Source organism: Drosophila bipectinata, chromosome 2R (assembly GCF_030179905.1).
Source record: "Drosophila bipectinata strain 14024-0381.07 chromosome 2R, DbipHiC1v2, whole genome shotgun sequence".
NCBI classification, from domain to species: Eukaryota; Metazoa; Arthropoda; class Insecta; order Diptera; family Drosophilidae; genus Drosophila; species Drosophila bipectinata.
In genome coordinates this window covers 6,186,483-6,209,647 of record NC_091737.1, presented here as the reverse complement: position 1 = coordinate 6,209,647, position 23,165 = coordinate 6,186,483, and the positions used below count along the sequence as shown (strand labels likewise).

The 23,165-nt window shown below is 46.9% G+C and overlaps 1 protein-coding gene across 4 annotated transcripts in view; it reads left to right on the top strand.

Annotated features, from left to right (window-relative positions):
• Positions 1–23,165, top strand: part of EcR (Ecdysone receptor) — a 62,899-nt gene that overhangs the window by 25,528 nt on the left and 14,206 nt on the right. Inside the window, exons 1-2 of one of the 4 annotated variants that reach the window (XM_017236822.3) lie at positions 4,355–5,243; positions 11,305–12,264. The exons of 2 other annotated variants lie outside the window; for them this stretch is intronic. In XM_017236822.3, the coding sequence (XP_017092311.1) occupies positions 11,592–12,264 (673 nt within the window). In that variant the 5' untranslated portion in view covers positions 4,355–5,243; positions 11,305–11,591. Of the gene's footprint in view, positions 1–4,354; positions 5,244–11,304; positions 12,265–23,165 lie in introns of those variants that run through there. One more of the 4 variants, XM_017236824.3, reaches the window with a different exon arrangement.

The window sequence follows — 23,165 nt, the reverse complement described above, 5'->3', positions numbered from 1 at the left end:
CCACATATAATGTGATAAGCTTGGGAAGCTTTGTTCAATACGTCCCATCGCCCATGAAAAAGGCCTGAAAATCGCTCACACTCTGTAGGTAAAAAACGACTTACACTTCTAATGCTTCCTGCATCGCGAAATGCAAATTGCTCAGACTCTGTCTGGGTTAGTGGGGTCTGGGCTGCACGCCTGACAAGCGTGAAGCGATCGGACCCGTCAAGGCTTTTCCGCTCACCACGAAAATGAGGAAAAATACCCGCTATTTAAAAAACAAACTAAAAATAGATAAAAACTCATAACGTGCTAAGCAGAAAACTTAGTGGGAATAATCCATCGCTAATTTGTTGTCAATGAATCGAGTCCATCAATGAAATCCGCTCCCAATTGACTTGTACTAATTGATTGTTTTCTCTATCTTTGCAGGTGAGTTTGTACGTCTTGTTCTGACTTGGGTAAATATAATATGCAAATAATTTTTTCGAATTTTGAAAGTAAATTATATTAAGTTGTTAATTATATATGTGCTATGCACGGGAAGAATTTATAAAAAATAACAATAAAATAACAATTTTATTCATATGTGAATAATTTTATTCAATTATGGATACGGAGTCAACTGTTTCAGACAAAAAATAATTATATTGGAAAATAAAAAGAAAACCAGGATCCATTCGAAGAAAATGACAATTTTATTCATATGTGAAAAATTTTATTCAATTCTAATATAATCTGTGGATGCGGAGTCAATTGCATCAGAACAAAATTATTATATTGGAAAATTAAAAGAAAATCAGGTTCCATTCGAAAAAAATTACAAAATGACAATTTGATTAATATGTGAATAATTGTGTTCAATTATCCACCACCTCCAAATATAATCCATGGATGCAAAATAAACTGCTTCAGGACCTTTCCTTTTCCTTTTTTCCTTTCCCAACTATTTTTGCTTCGCGCCAGCCCAGTTCGCTCCACTGTGCCTCGCCACGACCTTCTACCGCCCATTTGCGGCAAAGTCGTGTTGCAATACATACGCCATGGCCGGAAAATCCCCCGGGCCCCCCTCTCTACCGAAGCCAAAGGCTCCCCATCGCCCATTCAAGCCAGCCCGCTTATCGGCGAACCACCACCGATGTTCGACTATGTGCTATTTGCCCACAGCCGGGCGGTGTCTTGGGCTTCTATTTGCACTGTTCGTTTCCACTGCTCTTGTTGTCGTTCCCCACAACACGTTTCTGTCGCTGCCCCTGCCCCTGCCGCCCAGCCCCACCCTCCCAGTGACGAGTACTGACTACCTCAAGTGCAAGTCGGCAATGCGCCACTGAACGACATTAAACCTGACTTTGCTGTCGCGCCGTCCCTGTCCCACTGGCCGCCCTTCTCGCTTCCACTGCCTCTTGCTGTGGCGCCCGATTCAAAGTCAAAATCATACCAAAAGTCGCACCAAGCCGAGCCGAGCCGCTCGGATCGGATCCGATCCCACTCGCACCGACCCGACCCGAGCCGAGCCCAGGCCCAACCAAACAAGGCGAACCAGACTAGCCAAAGGAAAACACAGAAAAGTAATAGCCATGTCCGTGCGAGGTGGTGCGGGGGAGGGCTCCGGAGCGGAGTGGTTGCAGCCTGTCTATGGGCCAGAGTGCACGAGCAACAAAGAGCAACAACAAGCATGGCCAGGGCTGTCGGTCTCTCGTTCAGTGGATTTGTGTGCCTTCGCATAAATTGTGCAGCTTGTACGACAGCCATGTAGACAAGTTTTTCTCTTTGGTTTCTGCCTTTTCTAGGCGGCTATCTCCTTTGCCAAACGCGCACAGATACACATGCAAGTGAGTGATGGTGTGTGTGTTGTGTGTGTGAAGAAGAAAAGGAAGGACTGGAGAGCAGGGCCTAGGGATGTGCCAACTGATGGGCTTAGTTCATAATTTCAAGGCATCCTTGGGGATTAATTATGTTAAGTACAGGAAAGTCACCGAAGGCTTAGAGAGTGGGTGAAAGAGTAGGTAACTACCATTTCCCCTCGAAGAGAACCACTAATCCAGCAGATATCTAACATGCTTTCACTAACAATCGAGCGTCTACATTTCCATTTCTTCTACAAACAACATATGTATGTATGTTTGTGTGTGGTTGTGTTCGCCGGCGAACTACCCCAACAAACGGCATGCACATGACTGCGGCCTGGCACTCCCCCGCACCCCCGCCCCGGCTAGACAAACTCTCTCAGAGAAGCGCACACAGCCACACTCCACATCTAGATATGTAGATGTGCCACCGGAGACTCAGACCCAGAGCCACTGCTCCAGTGTACTACTGAACTGAGAGCCGTTTGGCAGTCGGCCAAGGCGGGTGGGTGCTGCCACGAAGGGGGAGTGGGGACGGTGCGGGGGAAGAGAAGAAAAGCAATCATAGGAGCTCAGTTGGCATCGGTCTTCCCATGTATCCGCCCCCCAAACGCACACACTCGAAGAAATACTAGTTTGCGAGACAAACACCCCCACCCCCACCCCCGCCTTCTCGTCGCACCCCCGAGCCGAGTCGCACTACTCAGCTGTCATTGTTGATATTTTGTGTTTTCATCTTGAACTTTTGTGGTTCAATGTATCTAGCAACCCCAAACAGAGCAAAACTCACCACACCACACCACACCGCACCGCTCACCCCACCCCACGGCCGCGGGGAGAGCCCCAGCGCCCCCACCCCGCCGGAGGCCGCTAGCTTAGCCGGCTTTTCTATGCGTATGCGTGGAGAGAGCGCCTAGTGGGCCTCTCGTGGCTCCCAATCGCGTTCGCAGCTGCCGCTCTCACGAAGTGCAATTCTCTATTGCATTCTACACTTGAACTTGCCCAGCGTCTACTCATCGCACACACAGGCACTTTCTACAAGTCCACATCGACGGGGCGAGTGCGGGGGGTGGCGATGGGAGCGAGTGCCAGAGCGGGCAGAGCGGGCGGCGACGGCGGGGCTCAATTATCTACAGTCCGTGTATGCGTATCTGTATCTGAGTATCTCGCCTGGCTGTCGCGCTGTGCTTACTTTTTAACCACAATGTATTTGAAATGTGCAATTTATACGCCGCCCGACTGACGGCCACAGTCACAGTCATCGTTACGTATAGGCTGGCTCATAGATACATTGGTTTTTGCTGTTGCCCGGTGTGTATACTGTTTGCACTGCTGATCTTCTGGTCACTCCATCAATTACGTTCTGGCGGTGTCGATAGTGTCCACCGATCCCGCAGTGGAGTATTTTCAAACATTAATTGTCGTTTGGGAAGGCAGGAAGATACATGTTAATAATATAGATACATACATACATACATGCAATGCAGATTATATTGCATCTGCATCCCAAGTTGATACCAAATTATGCGATCAACTGCTCCCTAAAGGATTACATTGATAATTTTCTATTATAATACAGTTCTGAAGGTTATATATAACAACAACCATATATATATATATATATATATATAGCCATATATGGCGCTAAGAAATGAGAAAAACTCCAATTTGTACCCAAATAATGTATCTAGGGTCAGTTCTGAGACCATCCCTGGCTAGGAAACTTCCCGAAAAACTCTTTTTGTATGACTTGCAGGTTATCCTAGCAATGGCTCAAACATGACCCTAGGTACAAAAATATCTTTTAATACGAAAGCAGAACCCAAACATCCCATCTCGAACTCGCTCGCTTTCCATTTCGTTTCCACGGCTCCGCTCTTTCGGCCCACTGTGCCGACATATTTCGAATGTACGTGTGAATTTGCACTTGTGCACCCGAAAGTAGCGACGACGACTCAGCAGCTAAAAAAATCAACGAAATATACAACAAATAAGTAGAAAACAGAAATAAAGAAGGCGAGTATAGGAAAGCGCAGGGAATGTGGGCTGCTGGCGCAGACAACTCACAGATACGAGGCCTCACAGACACAGACGCAGATGCGAGCCGGAGAGCGAACAAAGAGAACCCCGCGATTGCATCGGCATTTTCATTCAAGCGTTCGCTCAGTGTGCTCGCGTTTGCCTGAATAGTATCTATGTGTGCTGTGCGGCTCTACGTCTCACATGTTTCTTTATCGCCGATTCCGCTGTTGAGTATATTTTGGCTGAAGTGAGAGTGCGGAGGGAGAGACAAATTGAAAGAACGAACTACAGGGTGTAAAGTGTCTTTTTCGGCACAGGGCGACCCAGAGGGAGCGAATGAGAGCGGTTGTGGCACAGTTGGACTGTTTTGAGAGAGGTGTTTTTGTTTTTCCTCCACCTCTTTCGCGAACTCAGTGGCTCTCGCTGCCACAGCACGGTGGAATGAGAGAGCTGTTTTGTTTTGGCTCTCGCGAGTGGCTCTCGGCCGTAGTGGCACAGTGGGACTGTCTCAAATTTGTTTGGAACTTTGTTGTTAACGGTTGTCCGCACGCACGCTCGCCGCCGGATCGCGTTCGTTCGCTCGGTAGCCGCTAAGTAAAAGATACAAGATACAAGATATAAATCAGCCAGAACGGTTTCCAATAAAAAATGTTTAAAATGTTGCATCCGAATTAAATAGTGTCTAAACCGCCTGTATACACGCACACACACGCCTCTATTTATAAGAAATTGTTAGAAAGCCCCACAATTATAATACCCTGTTCCCTCGCCGACAACATCGACAACAAAACAAGTGCAATTCATCGCAGAAATGAAATAAAGTGCAAACGCCTTGTAGCTGAACCAGAGATTTATGAAGAAAAGTACACACGTATGTACGAAGTGAAAACGAATCGGCGGAGAAATAATTCTTTAAATAACGTAAATCGAGAGCATATATTCATATTTGTACAGAAATTATATAGCCGCTGCACAGTGCAAAACAGTGAAAATAGAAGCGGGTCTCTAAACAACTCGCTCCACGTTTGACGCTCGACGCTCGACGCTGGACGGTGAAAGCAGAACACTCGCGACGGGAAGGGAAGACGGACGAGAGCAAACATCAACAAAGCAGCTACGTAATCAGCGACAGAGACGGCAGACGAGGACGGACAATCAGACATTTGTCTAGCCGTGGTCTGTGGCATGCCCCTCGAACATCCTGTTGGGGAGCATCTCAGTAAAAACCTCCAAAGTGCAGTTGCATAGTGACCGTTCAGTGCTTAACTAGTTGCATGTACTAACAAGTAAAAGTGTCTCGTGCACCTGGATAGTCGCCCCCTTCCGAACACAGTCAGCCCATGGATACTTGTGGATTAGTAGCAGAACTGGCGCAGTACATAGACGCGTATGGTGAGTGTCGGGCCCTGGGCGAGGAATCTGATTCCTTGGGATAACAACATTTTGTGGTCAACTAGGAGCGTAATGTCTTTTCGCAAATGAAACTTTGTTGAACCCGGTCGGTCGCCTCTTATGTGCTGCCCTTGCCTCGACTCACTTGTCACCTCATTTCCATTTCCCATTTTCCATCTGCCATTCGAAAGGAAAACATGCGGCCTTTCAGTGCCAAGATACGCACATGCCGCCAGTGCGTAGATACATGGATACGTGGATAGGAAGATACACATGTTCGATTGGTAATGCATTAATTATTGCCATGACAACTGACAGACGTCCAATTAAAAAGTGAGCGCCAGAATGTAGATTTGCCAACAATAACATGTATCGCTCGGAAGCACTATTCGAGGGCTTTCAGGCCCGGCAGTCACTTGAGTGCGTAATTGGCTGGAGAACGCCGGTGGATATCCCCCTCAGGTTGCTGCTCAAGTGGGTCCTGATTTACGAAAATATTCTATCGACGAGATTAGATTTGTAAACAACTTCGGCTGGAGAGTGTGTGAAGTAGGCCTGAAAATTGGACAGGAATGTGGTCTCTGAATTGGATCTTGTTTGAAACTTGGCTTGGCCTCTACAAGTATGAACCAGGGCCAAGGTGAATATAATGTATTGGGTTTTATTACAAAAGGTTCCCCTGTGGGTCCTCGTTTTTTGTTGGCCAATTTAGAGCGGCTAATGGAGTATTAGGTAACCGCCCAGATTGGGTTCGCAGCAGAGCCAGAACCACACATTAGTCAGACTCTCCCACAATTAATTTCCACTGCCCTAGCCCCCAACCCTGCCTCTGGCCCGAATAGAATTTCCTGGACGGGACTGGTTAAAGTTCCGACTTCTTGGCTCTCTCCTTTGCTCTAGCCCCCGCCCCTGCCCCCAGTTTTTGCACATTAAATTATTCGCCATTCCTCTTTTGCTACACTTGGTGGACACTGAACAAACAGCACAAAAAGTTACTAGCTTCCTATGGCGCGACATCGTCATGCTAACGTCTTCGGCGCTGTTGTTTGTGTTTTATGGAACATTAAAGTTGGCAAAATGGCAAATTTTAATGCGATTTTATGCAAATATATAGACACATGTACGTCCATGCATGCGGTCGACTGTTTTTCGACGTACTTGTCGGGTCTGTCGTCGCTCTCGTCGGCGCTGTGGGTTCTGGGCGACACATCATTATATATCATTATCTCTGGCTTTGTTACATCTACTTTTTTAGGGCTTAGTCAAACGGAGTTGTTTTAAATAATAACTTCTTAAAGGTTTTTTTTTATTCTCTGAAAGCAATCAAATAACCAATCAATAATCACGGGAGCTTCTGGAGAGGATTCCATTCCTGAGAGGATTGATTTTAATAGTCATAGGTTTCCAGTCCTGTCCTTGAAATGGTTAATCCATAACCTATTACACGTTTCATACCTCGATACTTCATATACTTCTGTATTTTTGGGCAAGCTATTCGGCAGAAAACCTCGTAATAACATTATAATTGTACAAGAGAGTATTATGGATAAAAATAAGTACAACAAAATATAATAGTCTTTGCTATTAAGAATGAAAATTGAGTTTAGATTGCGCTCAGCTAACTAGATTTCAGAAACCATCTACCAATTAGGTATTCTTTTTGAAAATAGAAACTCGATACTTTTTGAGGAAACTCGAACCTCTTCTTAGGTGAACCTGCAAGGGTACGTAGTATTCGACTCCCCCCGATGGCAACTCTTGTTACGATTCAAGCATCGTAATCCTGTTCATATGAAACTCATCTCGAAGATTCAAAGTGTGGTTTATGACTGTACGTTTATGGCAACGACCTTTGTTTTAACTTTTTCCATATAAACATTTTAATTTGTGATTAGTGCCACAGAGACGAGCATCTCAATAGCAGATTTGAGCAGATTTGCCTAACAAAAGGAGAAACGGGTCAAGGTTAAGTGGGGGAAGAGATAGATAGCTTTTCCCCGGGTTTCTTGAAATTGATTGAATCACTTCTCCGGTGACTCGTTGGCCATGCTGGCTCTGCGCTTAGTGCTAACTCGTCTAGCTCGGCCGAAAGGTCAGGCCATCAGTCAGATCCTCATATGCAAATGATAATATTGATTATAAATGCAAATCGTCGATGGACAAGAATGGGAGGAGAGACATCGCCTAACCGGAAAAGGAAATGATTGAAGCGCATTTTTGAGCCGAGCCAGTCGACTTATGCTTTGGGCCAACTGTGAGGCTGTCGCGGGGTTTTTTCCTCTAGCCCTCTATTATTTATGCTTCTGATAGCCAAGGCTGCCGGCGTCGTCGGCTGGCGTCAAACAGAGACGTCGATGTGAGTGGGGTCTGGGCTGGCGGAGTTTTGTTTACTAATTTTCTAGGCCGTTAATTGAAAAGTATAGCCTATCAGCCACTTGAGGCCTGGTTCTTGAGAAAGCCGAAGAGTGACAACCGCAGGCCCATAAATCTCTTCGGGCCGGGGCATTAAAAACTTTTTCCTGCTTTTATTGCTAATTGATTTTTGTGCTAGGAATCGAATGGAAAGTGAATTATGTTGAAGCTTTGCGGCATGTGGAACGGAATCCGCCTGAGAAAGAAAACAACTGGCTGGGAGCTGGATGTGTTTATGGTAATTGGGTATTCCTGTCGGAGAAGCTCGGACAAGGACTCGATAAGCTTTGTAGCTGTCCAGTTTCTGATCAAAATTAAGTATAAGCTCATACTTGTGTTAAGTGGAATTCGCAGAAAAGGTAAACCAACCAGTTTTGGTTGGGGCTCAAGAGAGAAGCCCCGTTAAGTTATCAGCTGGTTCGCCCTGAGCTTGTATGGGTGTTCTTCGGATATACTTTTGATAGAGTCGGTGTTGTTTTGGGCAATATTGACTCGTGCCTCTGCAGTTTGGTTTATCAGCGGGAAAACGAGGCCAGCTTCAGGTTTCATATGAAGAGGTGTTAATAGACTTAGATATGAGGGATTCCATTCATCACCGACGATAATAAACTCCATCCCCGTGCTTCCACGCGACTAAAACATTCAAATTTTCAGTGCACATATCAGTACCACTGAAAGCGAGTCCTTGGGTGCCCCGTGGACATTGTGGCTCACTGCGTTGTCCAGAGAGGGTTTATGGGAATGTGTCACATATGTTTCCCTCCTCGGACTCCCCGCCAAATGAAAATCACGCGGCGTCGGCTCTACGGGCAGGAAAATAACAGCAGGAAATTAAGAGGATCCGCACTCTCGTTGCACCCACACCCAAGTAACTGTACAAAAGGAGTGTGCTTTGTGGGGCTGAAGGGCTGATGGGCTGATGGCTGGTGCTGGTAGGGGGCTTGTGCTTTGGGCCTATTATGAGAGCCACTGGACAAGCCGGCAGCGGATATTTAATTGTTTTTCCCGACAAGGGCTGGAGCTGGAGGGAGTGGCCCACTGGCCCAGAGCACCCATGCCACCCACCGACTCCACCGCTTCCAGTGGCGTGTACAACCATTGTTGACTTGCAGTACTGTTAATAAAGTTTATTGTATTTGGGAATGTGGGCTCGGGACCTAATGGCTGGGAAGGGAATAAGGATGTGGAGGCTATTCGGAATGCCGATAATCGGTGGTCGCGTGCTAGTCATCGACACACTTCCGTACAACTCGTAATATTCCGATAGTTGGTATATCTGTATCTGTATCTGTATCCAAGGGTTAATCGGGTCCTTTTTGGGTCAGTTCAAGTTTGTACCCCCACTAGTACTGGGGGTATTGATTCATTCCCTATTATAAGCCATTATTAGGAGCCCAATTCTTCTTCTCTTTGTGATCTACCCCTTGGACTTCAATTCTTAGGCCCAATTCAAAGACAGGTTACTGCGGCAAGAGCGCTAAAAAGTCATCTGAGTCTGCGTGTAGAGCCCTTCGCCCCAGCTCGGCTACCGGGCCAGAAGAAGGCTGAAAAACAGGGAAAACAGGGAAAACCACAAACGTAAAATGGGCAAAATAAACGGGCAGCGCAACAGATAGCGACAACAACAGACACGCAAGCTATAAAATGCGTGAATGTCGCTTGTGTATCGCGGCGCATCTCGCAGATACATACCTCTGAGATACATAAGGCATATAGGTGAGCTCGAGTGTGTGCTTTATCCCAATACGTGCTCCACTCGCTTCTCCGCTGATGTTTTCAGAAATATTTTTGTAGACAACAAAGCGAAATCGCCAAAGAACAACCTGTTTGTTTTTGTGTTTCTGCTCGACGAGTTCAGTCGGCCGGCAGAACTGAGCAGAGCAGAGACTGCGACTGCGACTGAGACGGAGGCAGAGGCAGCGGCAGAGGCAGAGGCAGCGACAGGTTTTTTCCTTAATGCGGGCCAAAATCTCGGCTCTGCCTCGGCCCCTACTGCACCGCGCCCCCCCGAAAGCTTAGACCAGTCTTCCCTTTTCTTTCGCTTTTACGTTTTTCTTTGTTCTGGCTCTTTGCTGGCTTCGATTTCTTCGTCGGCCCGGCTGCGATTCTTTTTGATTTCGTTCTAAGCCTCGCTCCATCCCGCTCTGGCGCAGCTTGAAACCAGTTTTTGGCGCTTTGTAGGGAAAAGAGACGAAAAGTTACAGACTTTTGCTTTATTGTTGTCTGGCTCTTTCCCTCTCGTTGGCGCTCTGCCGGTCTCTTAATGGTGGGAAGCCCAAAAGCAGAACGACAGGCGGGTCAGGGATCGGGGATCGGGGGAAACCTGCTCACTCGCTCCGCTCCGCTCAGCTCAGAGCCGCCGATACACACAGTACTCCAAGTAATGATTCACCTGTAAGGGGACGGATGAGTCAAAAGGCTGCTGGCCCTGCATTGCAAGCCCACTCGAAATTCCTGCTGCGATTGATTCTGGTTAGAGCCACATCTCCACTGACCCAGACCGTGACTAATCGCAAGTCGATTGGCAGTGCAATGGCGGCCCCTGCATTAACATGTATGGGGAGTGCACGACTTTCACTAATTAAAGCCCACAATTAGCTGCTTTCCCAAGTAGTCGAGTGTCAATGCCTCGCAGGGGACACTAATGCGTGATTAAACAGTTTAGTTATTAACTAACTAGTTGGACTGCTCTTTAAAGCTCAAACTAAGAGTGAAGTGGGAGTATATTTGTTGGAGAAATACCCTCCCTTGTGAGTAGGTTCTTAGCCAAAATAAAAGTCGACTGACAGTATTAATTTCCTCGCAGTAACTCTTCTTCTCTTTGAACTCTTGAAGTACTCCCATAAACATAGCCACTTGAATATCCCTTATGAGTAGTCTCTTCTACTCATATGCCAACATGCCTCGACAACACACCCGAATCGAGGTTAGACAAGGCAAACAAATCGACGTCAAGACAAATGTTTGATAACTGGTGATCAAACAGACCCTAAGCCCGACAGCGAGTGCAAATAGGGAAGTTGGTTGGCTGGAAGGAGGAAGTGTACAGAGCTCTATCCGAAATGATAGATCGGGGCGGCAAACGACATCTAGATTCTGTAGAAACCCGAGAACTTGCAAAGTATCTTTGGCATACTATCAATTCTGGCGACATTTAAGCCAAGTCGTCGCTTGGCTAAGCCCGCGAATCGCAGGTAGGGGGAAAAAGCAGATTAATTGTTGCGAAAAGCAAGGTAATCTATTCGCCGAGTGGCTGTCGTATCCATATGACCATAAATCTGCCGGCCGAGGCGGAGATGGGCTATCAGAAGTTTGCAATCTTCGCCAAAGTTCCCGCTAAACCGACTGGGCGATGTTCTCGCCCAGATAGGCAGCAACATGTGTCGGCCTTCTCGGGGTTGATCTATTCAGGAATTACGTATGCGCTTTGGCTTAGCGCTCCTCCCCGGCGCCGCGTTCAAGGTAGGGTTTGCAAGAAATTTGCAATTAAATGAAATGAAAATTTCATGAGGTTGTCCCCGTCGCGGCGGGGGGCGTTGAACCTTCGGCGTTCCAGTGTGACCACAAAATGTTGATCGGGGCGCCCTCGAAGCGAGGACACTTTCGAGGCAGGCTCATCCTTACGGGTTGTACCCACTCTCTATTCCAGCTCCCGAGTGCCCCGCGTGCTGAATGAGGAGGAAGGCGAGCCCGGGCGAAAATGCATTTTGAACGCAAGCAAGTGCGAAAAAAATAACAGAGAAGCAAGCACCCAGTTCCACGGGAACTAAGCCACACCAAGACACCAGAAGAAGAATCTCGGAGCAGATTCTCCACGAGCTCCACGAAGCATCTTACTGACCTTAAGACCAACTGCCAGGGACGAGCGATTGTCCCCAGCCGACTCACACCGGAACCACAAACGGCCCCAAAACGGCGACCATCGGCTACCAGAGGATGAAGCGGCGCTGGTCGAACAACGGCGGTTTCATGCGCCTGCCGGAGGAGTCCTCATCAGAGGTGACCTCCTCCTCGAACGGCCTCGTCCTGCCCTCGGGTGTGAACATGTCGCCATCCTCGCTGGACTCGCACGACTACTGCGACCAGGAGCTCTGGCTCTGCGGCAACGACTCCGGCCCGTACGGCAGCTCCAACGGCGGAGTCCTCAACCAGCAGCAGCAGCAGCAGAGCGTCATCACGCTGGCCATGCACAGCTGCTCCAGCACCCTGCCCGCCCAGACCACCATCATCCCCATCAACGGCAGCATCGGGGGCAACGGGGTCGGAGGCGCTACCAACGGCTCCAACGGCCATTACGTGCCCGGGGCCACCAGCCTCGGTGCCCTGGCCAACGGACACGGGCTGGTCAACGGGATCGGTGCGATGCAGCAGCAGATGCAGAACGGCCACGGACTCATCAACTCCACTACGCCCACCACCCCCTCCGCCCAGCACCACCTGCAGCAGAACGGGCTGGGTGGCGGCGTCGGGGCCATGGGTCTGCACTCCGCTAACGGCGGCTCGAACGGCCTCATGGGAGGCGCGACTGTCGGAGGGGGCGGAGTGGGCGGCCTGGGCCTGGGGATGCAGCACACGCCGCGCAGCGACTCGGCCAATTCCATTTCATCAGGTAAGGACAGTGGAATAGTTTTGTAGCTAGTGTATCTGTATCTGTTGAATGCCAGGAAGCTTGGTGTCCGCACTTGGACCGAAAACATTCCGAGGGGCTTCCACTTCACTCCCTGTCGGGGGCCACGCCCATCCTCTGTATCTGGAATGCACAGCGCACTAATTATATTTTATTGCCCGAACGCATTTCATGGGGCACTTTTTATGGTGTTTCTGGCCACGTTGATGGCGGAGAGAGAGAGAGAGCAGGCAGTGGAAGTGCAGCCAACACGCACACAGCTCTGCCGCGGAGCAGAGTGCATTGTTGTTTCGGCATTATCAGCGCCGTCATGGAACCCTGCCTGCCATGCACTCACTCACACATCTGCGGCGGGCCATGTGCAGCCGTAAGGGCGGTTTAGTGGCTCTTCCGTTCCCGTCCCCGTCTCCATCCCCCCTAACGTGCCAGTTCCCTTTATCGGTCTCGTTCTGGAACTCGAACCTACCTCAAGTCTTTCTATATTTAGGGCCTTCCTTTCAGCGAGCACTCAGCAGCAGGCAGAGGAAATGGAGTGTGTGGGGAAGCTGAAGGAGCCCTTCTCGCTCGCTTCCTGCATCTGCAATTGCTGCGGTGACGTCACTTCGGGTGTTTCGTGCTCGCCTTCGCTCGTAATTGTGGGACTGACCTCGTGCCAAATGGGGAAACCAGGTCAGGTTGGGTCGGGTCAGGAGCAGCAGCAGCAGCAGTTGCTGGCGCAGCACAAACCCTCTGCATTTGCATCTGACCCAAATTTGGAGAAGGGGTGGCAGAGTTCAAGGTCGCCGACTGCAATCGATGCGTCTTTGTCGCCGTCTGGGTCATTGATTTTTCGCTGCCGTGTCCAGGACTGCAACTGACAAGTGTCGGGTCAAGGCCACTGGGTCTCGCTGGGCCATGTACTTGATTTGAAACTGGGTTATCCGACTGTTTAGCAGGGCACTAGTGCCACCAGTTACATAAGAATCAATTACAAATGCAGTTTTTGGCAAAAGTTCCAACGAAAACAGCAGTTAACCCTATAATGTCCCACATAAATCTCAAGGTGTTGGGTGTCCTGCTTGGTTTTTATTCGACTCTGGACGTGCTTCGCCCAAAAAACCAAAGTGGGTCGCAACTGCATGTGTGACCAGCCCGAAGCGAAATCGAAAAACCGCAAGAACAGGCCGCCCTCCATCTCCATCTCCATCCCACTCGCGCACACAGGTTCCTCCGCTTTTTTGCTTTACGTGGCGCTGCAGAAGAGCAGCGAATGGCAAGCTCAAGTACATGACCTTACCCCCTAAAATAGCTGCGTCGCGTTGCAGCCGCAGCAGCAGCCACATCAGATGCAGGAGCAGCCACAACTCATGTGCGTGCTTGTTTGCACAACTGTGCCGTCTCATTCCATCTCACCTCAGCCTGTTTCCCTCTGGCGGACAAGCTCATTTGCATTTTCTTTGTCCACTTTCTGGGGTGGCTCGGAGTTGTACATGTTTTCTATGACATAATTAGGCGTTCTGGGCCGGACTCAGAGCGATCACAAAGCTCAAGGACGGCGGCGAATAAAGGTGAGCAGAGCAGAGCGGTTATACAACGACAAACAATTCAAACCAAATACGCATATTTGTGCACGATAAAACCAGAATGATAACGCCTGATGGCAAGCTTTTCGTACAACTGTCTTTGTCTGTGTGACTCTCCTCCCCCTTTCATTTCTCCCCGCCCCGCGAGCTTGCACTCGCTCACACAAATGCAATTACCCGCAAGCGTGTCTGTGCTCGCATGACGAAAAAATTGAGGTCAATGATTTTGTGCCGCCATTTCACAGTCGTGTTGTTTTTGCTGTAGCTATAGCCGTGTAGTAGCTGTCAGCAATCGACAATCGCGATCAGAAGCGGAGCGCTGTGAGAGAAAAAGAGAGGGACAGCGGGCCCCAAGAACCGAGCCCCAACTAATGAGCACGAAACTATCCGGCCGCTCTTGCGCTCTCTTTCGCTCTCGCACGAAAGACGCCCGCATTGCTGGTGCTCGCTCATCAAAGTGCAGTTTTGTTCTCGTATTCTGGTCGTCTCGCGCGCTCCCCTTCCTCCCATCTGCTGGGGTCCATCGCTTCCCCCAACACAATGTACAATGTCTACTTGTTGTAAGCGAGATGTTCGCTTATTCTCTGCTTGTTTGTAATTGCAGCGCGAGATTCCGCCTGACATTGACGAGTGCCTCTGACAGCTGCCTGACTTTGACTCTTGGGCGTGTTTGTTTATGTTTTTTTCCCAAAACTGTTATTAAGATATCATAATTCTCTCCTTCGGATGTAGCAAGTGTATAACTCGTAATAACCCTTAAATTGTGGCTAGACGGGAGCGTTTCAAAATAAAACCCAAAAATAGAAACGCTCAATTGCGATTGAACTCGGTGCAATTGTTGGCGTTCTCCTGCCTCTCTCTGGTTCTGTTTTCTAGGGGGAGACCTCTTGCCCCATGGACGTACACGTTTTTATAGGTTAATGACACAACCGGCTTGCAGCTGTGACTAAAACAAGTCAACGCAATTAAAATTGTTCAGGTATTATGTAGGGGTTCATAAATAATTCAAATTCGAAGAGGTGCTTTGATAGCAGGGGCAGCCAGAGCAGAACACTTATTTGTTCAGCCAGAAACAGAAATTTAGGCTGTCTGATTGGCCCCACTGTGCCGCCCAAATATTATAAATATTATTCGGGAAAAACTATGTCAGTAGTGTGTATGCACAAATGTTGTCCAAAATAAAAAGCGAAAAGAAATTGTGAAATATTTATATACAGTTATGTAGGTGTGTATGTATGTATGCGTGTGCTAAGATACACACACACGCCAGAGCGAGTGCGAGTCTCTATTTCTGTTCTTGATAATAGAAATAGAAAAAGTGGAAAAAGGCAAATAGAGAGAGAAGAAAGAGAGCGAAGAAAATTAAAATAACAATCAAATTATGGACTACGTATCTAAGGATCTAAGATATTCTTAAGATCCCAAATATCTGACCATCAAACCTGGCAAAAAAGACACAAAAATTGTTAAAATATTGTTATTTGATCTGTGGACAGAGAGGCACTAGCGTACGGCCATCTCCTTCCCACCAACTGTCCAATTAGTGCATCATTCTCGGGGCGGCCGAGGCAACTTTCTTCTAGTCAAGTCGCCAAACAAGTTTCCGCCGCAAATGGGCATTCTGCTTCTTAACTTTCTTCTTCACTTCGGGCTTCTATAAAAGCAATCAAGTTGTCTCACTTTCTTTCTGCCTCTCATCGGTCGCTCTCTTCGAGTGAAAGTTGTTGTTACTCGCCGCCGAACCATGATTTTCCACTTTTTCTTTGCCAGCTTTTTCTACGTTCGTGTTCAGCTGCAGCGCAGCAGAAAAGTAAAAAGATGCTGGCTGCGAAGGAGACGCAGAGTTTGATTTATGCGCGTTGATTGCTGCCCCCCCTCCCTCCCCCTCTGCCCCGCATCTTAATCATTTTTGCATAAAATTTCCTCTATTTTGCCGTTTGTCTGTCGATTTTGAACTTGAAAGAGGAGGGGTGGACATTGGAAAGTGCAAATTGCAGCGAAATGGTTGTGATCATGTGGTGAGTGGAAGGAGAAGCCCAGTGCGGATTGATCTTAAAATAGATAGAAATCAAAAAGTATCCACAACCCTAATTAAAAGTAATTAATCACCCATTCGACATTGACACCAATCCAAGCACCATTCATATCCGCACTCGGAATTCAAACAAATGCTGGCAATTATTTTTTTGCTTCCAATTTCCCCAACACTTTGCCAATTAAATATACTCGAAAATAGTGCCCATTCGCATCACACGCCACCCGATGATGAGCTCATTAAAATCATTTTCGACCGTAATTTGCCATGTCCGGCGAAAAATTTTATGAATTTCCATATTTAGGAGCGTTGCGCGGTCCTCACCTGTGACCGGCTTCACCTGCACAGTTCTCACGCAAAGGCCAATAAAAATGGCACATCCTTAGTCAGATACTATAAGCCCACAGTGATAGTTTTAAGTTTAATTCTACAGTCCATTCAAGCGACAGCTTTGATTAATTGAATATTTTCATTCTCTCTTTGCAGGTATGTGTACAGAACAAACGACTTATGAAAGCTTTTCTGATTACGAGCGCTGACGACGAGCGCCAGCGGGTAAGCCCAGCCAGAGGGCGGTGGGGGCGGCACGCCTGGTAGTGATAGTGCGTGCCGGAAAGTAGGTCACCCGCCCGACCACAACAAACGGCAACAGCCATTAGCCGTAAATTCTCGCTCAGCTGGAGCCGCCTACGCATGCTGAGATGCATCCGCGGCACCTAGGAAATGGCTAAGCAGCCAGAGGAAAAGCTAAAGTAAATTGGAAGATGTGTTCGAGAAAAATTGGATTCGGTTTCCACTCGAAAAAGGTTTCAATTTATACTGATTGGGATGGTAATTCGAGATTCTTAGTCTTAAATCAACTTAAGGTCCTAAAACTGCCTCGCAAATAAACTTCAGGTTGAGCCCTAACTACCCTGGGTGGTCACCAGGTGCTGACCCAGAACTTAATTCTAGATGGCGTCGGAATGAAATGTGAACAAAACATTGACCCGATTCTGTCAATTAACCCAAATGAATCAACAAAAGGCAGGCAAACTACCGATCACCAAGCGCCTTGTTCCCAAAATCGGTTGTGATGGGTCTCTGGGTTGGCGCGGGCGGGTTCGGGTGCGGGTGCGGAAGCTTATCGGTGTCAGCTATCGGTGGCTATCGCTGGGGACGCATCTTGTGGCACAAGACCCACAACAACCCAAATTCTAACGCTCGGCCCTGCTCCTCGTATCTGTATCTGTATCTCGCAGCAGTAGTAGGCCGAAAGTAGGCCAGCACTCGGCGCACGGAGAGTAACCCAAATTCGAAACGCACACGCATTTCCTCACCGCCACTCGCCGCTGTGCGTGGGCGGGGACGGGACGACGGGGGTGCGGGCGTGCTGTCGAGCGAGAGGGCAACTGTTGCTGGCTCTTTCGTAATGGATAAAAGGTGATTTGGCTTGGCCCGGCTAGAAGGCGCTGTCGAAGCCGCGTGGGCACGCACACATGCCAAGAAATTACGTTTTCGTAATCAGAATAATTCCGCTTCCCAAAACAAACAGCTCGCGGGTCCCCTCTCTCAGGTGTGGAGGGGGTTGGGAGGCTATTGAGGGAGAGCTATGCTTTCTCTTCGAGCGTCAGATATCGTGCCAAGTGAACGTAAACAAGACCCAAGAGTGGGCGACAAAAATGTCTTAAATTATGGCCACTTGATTGATTGTAACTTGTAAAAGTAATAACATCTACACCTATGTATATTAGAGCTATTATATCTATCTTTTGGTCCAAACTTCAGTGGCAATACTTATATTCCGAGCGGCTATCTAATAGCTCGTAATTATAAAAATAAATCTTGGGACATAAAGTTGATCTTGGATCAGCCAAAAGTATTTTCTCCACCTCTGTCTGGTGTGGATATGCCTTCATTTGCATACGAGAGAAGCAACTATGCTGTGGAAGGGGGGCCTATGAAAAGCCACCGCACACACTTCCTATTCGCCAAACGTGTTTACTTCCCTTTGTTCGGAGCTATTTAGCCTTCACACTTGGCCGCAGAGTTCACGAACTGGTGACGGGTTTTGTGTTCACTTTTAACGATTTTAGTTTCGACTGTTTTGCTCATAGTTCAAGTTCAGGGTCGTCGGGGTGTACTAAAATGCAGGCTGAGGAGTGCGGAAGTCCCACTCATAATCACTTTAATTAGTGCCAAGACATAAATGCTAACTAGTTAGATGGCCCGAGAGCTAGATCGGTTCATTCAACCTGGAGGTTGGAGGTGGAGGCGGAATAGGCCCAGCAGGAATGGTGACGTTTGATGCGTTTTTTGCGTGATTTAATCCATGTTCCTGTCCCCCAGAGCCAAAGTGCTCACTCCATTGCCTGTTTTTCGAATCAAGCTAATCAGTAGCGGGGAGGGACGGGCAGTGACTGTCAACTTTCGTCTCGATTTATTTTTATTTTCGGGCGCCTCCGTGATAACACAGTGCCCCACAACCGTACGGTTCAAATTGGGGTTAGTGGCTCTGTGTTGGTGGCCGGAGAGTGGGCCGGGCGCTCACTGTCGTACATTGTAGATACCAGCATTTAGCTGATAATGCACATTTGTGCTATTTATTTTGCTATGAAAACAGCTCTCTTTCTTTTCTTAACATAAACAATGTTTTGTTGCCTCGGCCCGATTGTCCCCGTGTTTCCACGGCTCCATCGGGGCGATAAGATAAGGCCCCGGGTCTGAAGTAAATACGCTGTAGAGCCAACCCAACTCCCCTCCGCTAGAATGCACACTGGAATTTCTGGAAGCGAAACGAAAGCGAAATTCTTTGTCCAATTTTCGAATGCGGACAGGAAGTCCACTTGACGGAGTGCAGCCAGGAGGGAATTTATCGCTCAATCGCCCCAATGTGGGCCATTAAGGTGTACCCACAAATTCGTATTAACCTTAACTTTGAGCCATGGCTAGAGCTGAAAAAAACGATAAAAAATTCCCAATTATTCGCATAATTTTGTTTCGCTTATTACTTTTCTGTGCCGAAAGTTTTATTTGTGCAGTTTAAACAATAAATTCGTGCCGTTGTCGGCGGCTAACCTTGTAACATTTTATTTTTTGTTTTTTTCTAAACAAATAGCAACAAGTGCGTGCTTATTTAACATTTCATTTTTTACGTTTATACATTTTGCGGCTTAACGTTTATTTGTTTAGCTTGAGTCATTTTTTATAATTTTTTTTTGCAAAAAACCTTCATGAAACAAGCGCTTTAACGAACAACAAAAACAGAAACACCCACTGAAAACAATCCGCGGAATCAAAGAAATTTGTAACGCGCGGCTCTCAGCCTTCGACTCTTGGCTGGAATATGCCATGGGTGCCTGCGGTCCAAACTGACACAGTTTCGGCCACTTTTACCCACAAACGCGTACACCCAGTGGTACTCCTATAGGCCGGCTCGTCCCGATTGACGTTTGGGCGAGCAATTAATAAATTTCTTGGTAATTGCGATTTCATGTCTCCCACACACCAGCCCATCCAACCAGCCAGTCGGTAGCCACTTTCTTTTTCTATTGTTTTGGGCATTGTTTCAGAGGTGTTTCTGCATCTGACGTAGGTGGAAAGCTGTTTGCATCAAAATCTATGAAGACACAGATCGTAGGCATTTAATTGATGCTCCCTGAGAAGCTTTTTGTCACGCATCAAAACAGATACATTTTTTAAAAATAGGTGTCCTGTAGTTTTTTAAAAATGGCTTGGTTTTCGCATTATTTCTGAATGGATTCCGACAGCTTCTTGCGGTTATAAAGCCTGGCTGATGAATACAAATGGACTCACGGCCCCAAATATTGTCGATTTTCGGTTTGCATTGACAAAAGCGCCAGTCGTACTTGAATCAAGCGAGCACACTCACGAGCGGAGTAAATGAAATAAAATTGCCCTTTGCAGATCCATGGCACATGTGAGGGGTATGTAAGGCGGGCAGGGGAGTACCCGCTTTAAATACACTGTCATTGTTTTGTGTTTTCGCTGTATTACGATTTTGCCTTCATTATTTGCATTATTTTTTGTGATCCGAAATACGAAGGGGAGCTTGAAGGGGAATGTTGGCTGGGAAGGGCGCAGAGCTGGCTGGGAAATAACAATCATAAAAACTTTTGGCGAGAAAATCAGCAGGTATTAATCAAGACACGTGTTGATGACTTTGACGCTGGGCTGGAACAAACGGATACACTCAATGGAGACATTCGTGGAGGAGATGAAACCTATCCCAGCTCGTAATACTTACAATACTGCTCATCGTAAAGGTTACAAAGTAGCATTGAGTAGTAGTCTCAGAGTAGATATCATAGTTTTAGGGAGATATCATTATAGGATCACCTTCCGAGCCTATACTCTGTATCGGCCTTCATACAATAACTATTAAGTATTTTCAATTTAAATATTTAAGTAAAAGGGATTTGACACTAGAATTTTAAAATATATAAAAACTCAATACCTTACTTGAATTAATTTTTTAATTTTTAAATAATGTAGAGCAACATAGCCTGGCTTTGATCATAATAAAAATATTGCAACTGATACTGCAACTGACCAAAACTTATAAAAAATAAAATTTAGACTGAATAATTCGAATTAAAATAATGCAACATTTTATTGTGTGGAAAACAGTTACAGAGTACATTGTGTGTTTTAATTATAGAAGGTGAAATCAAACCCCCATATTGCCTATAGTTGTCATGTACATAGATTTTCGTACCCGGTCTACATCTGTAAAATCGGTAGATCTATTATATTAGAAAATGAAATTTCAATATAAACCTACTAGGGTATTTAAACTTCCCCAAAAGCTTACTGTATAGTAATACGAGTACGTTTCATTGTTATTCTGATTGTTTTGGTTGCTGGGACTGGTAAAAATAATATGGTTAGAATTTTTCTGGCTAAAACGGTCGTTGACCCCGCTCAAGGTTAAATGCTGATGCGTAATAAAGAAACCCAACAACAAAAGATGTTTCACACTCTTGGCCGAAAACGTGTGTTCTGCCGGCCAAGTAAGAACCGAAATAATAATAATGCGCGCCATGTGCGTGCTCCTCTGTCCGGCCGGCTATCGCGTTCCCACTATAGTTTACTATTTGAAAATGTTACTACATTGTTAACAGGTGGGGTGCTGGGGGCGTTGGGGGTGGCCGGCGAGGGGAGTGCTCCGAATCGTACAACTTATATTTGAATGTATTATTTTCGTTCCATTTCTGCTGCGTCAGCGCACACGCGATTTGTGGTGGCTCTCGGTGTTGGGCCTGGTATCGTTCTTTTGGCTATTCTTAACTCTATTTCGCTCCGTTCTTGCCCACTTCTTTCTCACTATTTTCCTTTGTAATTACGTGATCGAAATAATTACGATGTTTATTGTGATTATCACTCCCGCTCAATGTCATGGCGAAATTGTATTTCTGTTTACCTTGGAGTGCTTTGGTCCTCCCCCTCTGCCACCCCAGCCACCTTTGTTTGTTTTAAGCCATGTGTGAGCCGGGCTTTTGTTCTTTTTCCTTTTTAAATAAACATTATTATTTTCGGTGTGTGCTTTTCTATTAAAATAACAATGCCGCAATCAAAAGTGATTTATTAAATTTTTGAGCATTTTTGTTTCCATTTCCCTTTATGGTAAGCAGTTTTGAAAAAATACTTTTTTTCCACTCGGATCTTTGTGTTTTTCCCCAGATCTGAGTATTGCAAGTTTGTAGCCTAAGTCTTTTGATTCTGAAGAGCTTAGAGGTAGAGGCAGATTGAGAATATCCGATAATATTTTATATTTCTATTGAAATTTACTTAGAGGTAACTTATGTTTTGGGAATTTAATTATAATTGGGAGGGATTATTTAGAAAAGGTTATCATAGTCACAGGAGTATACAACACTTAGGTGTTTTAGCTTCGTTATCTGTTAGTCTTTGGTAGTTAGCCCCCCCTGTTAGTCGCCATTCCAATTATTTTATTTGGAAATTTGTGCTTTGTGGCTCTGGCCGATCTGTGAGTAACTGCCACTAGGGCCAGCCATATACTATCTGTTGCGACTGCAAAGCCCCGATCAACATCAAGCCACCTGCCGCCTGATCCACCGGAACCGGAGTCGCAAGACGCATTTTCAATGAGTTTGCTGCGGTTGCCTTTGGCCAACAGGCCCAAACGGCCAAGAGCAGCAGCCGTCGCCGTCGCTCGACTGAATTTATTTCAATCCTTTAAGCACTAATTTTAAATTAGATTCCAATTGCTGCCGTCTCGGCAGCGAAGTCCTTCGTCCGAGCCCTTGAAGGTCTGCCGGCTCGGAATTGGCAGCTGTTGCGGTTACCGTTGAAGCATCTGCCGCAGTGTCTACTTCTACTCGGGTCAGGTCGAGGCGGCTCTCCACCATTTATTTATATTTTTAAGTAGTTTGCAAATGCTTTTGATCCTCTTTCAGTTTGCGATTTTTATCGATTTTGAAAATTTAATTGGCAAGCCAAAGGCCCGAGCGGGAGAGCATGAATGCAAAGCATTTTCCTGCAATTTATTTCGCCTGCCGGGCTGCCGACCTGTCGGTCTGCGTTATCTGCATCTCGCTAATAATTGGCTTCAGGGCTTAGAGGGTGTCCGTCCATTTATAATACTACGCCCGGGGCTCACGCAACCGAATGTCAAAGTGGATCGCTCAATTACTCCTGCCACTCGGGACTACGCACACGCCTCGCCCAAGTCAAGGAAGTCGGTTCACGCAACTGGAATGTTCCATATTTTGGCAACCTAGACTGAAGAAAAGGAGCATATGCTCCCAGGAGCAATGAGCTGAAATAAAGATGAAATCATTGCTGAGATAGATGTTTGCTAAAGGTTTGATTAATTGTCGTACATTGTCTGGGCGTGACAGTCGCGGCCAAGGAATGGCCGAGTGCCATGCAACCCGTGACTAATGAAAGCCCCTTCCCCAAGACTTGAAATTAAAAAGAAAGGAAACACGAACTCCCAGCCGATAACACATGGCAAATATGACAAAAGCAGCGACGGGGGTCTCCAGAGTATCTCTGCGCGAGAGGTGGGGGCCTTTGCACTTTGATATCCGACGCATTCCGGCGAAATACCCAGTCAGAGCCGATTCGCCTGCAATTTCAAATTAGTACACACCCGAAACGAGAGAGGCCACAAACAGCCGAAAATGCTTAACAGAAATAATGGGTTGGGCCTTGAATCCCAGTCTGAGTCGTCTCAGAATGCATTTTCAGTCGAGGCTGAAATTAAATTATTTGACAAAGCTACTCAGAGCCAGCGCGTTCTGCGCTCGTTCTTTGGGAAA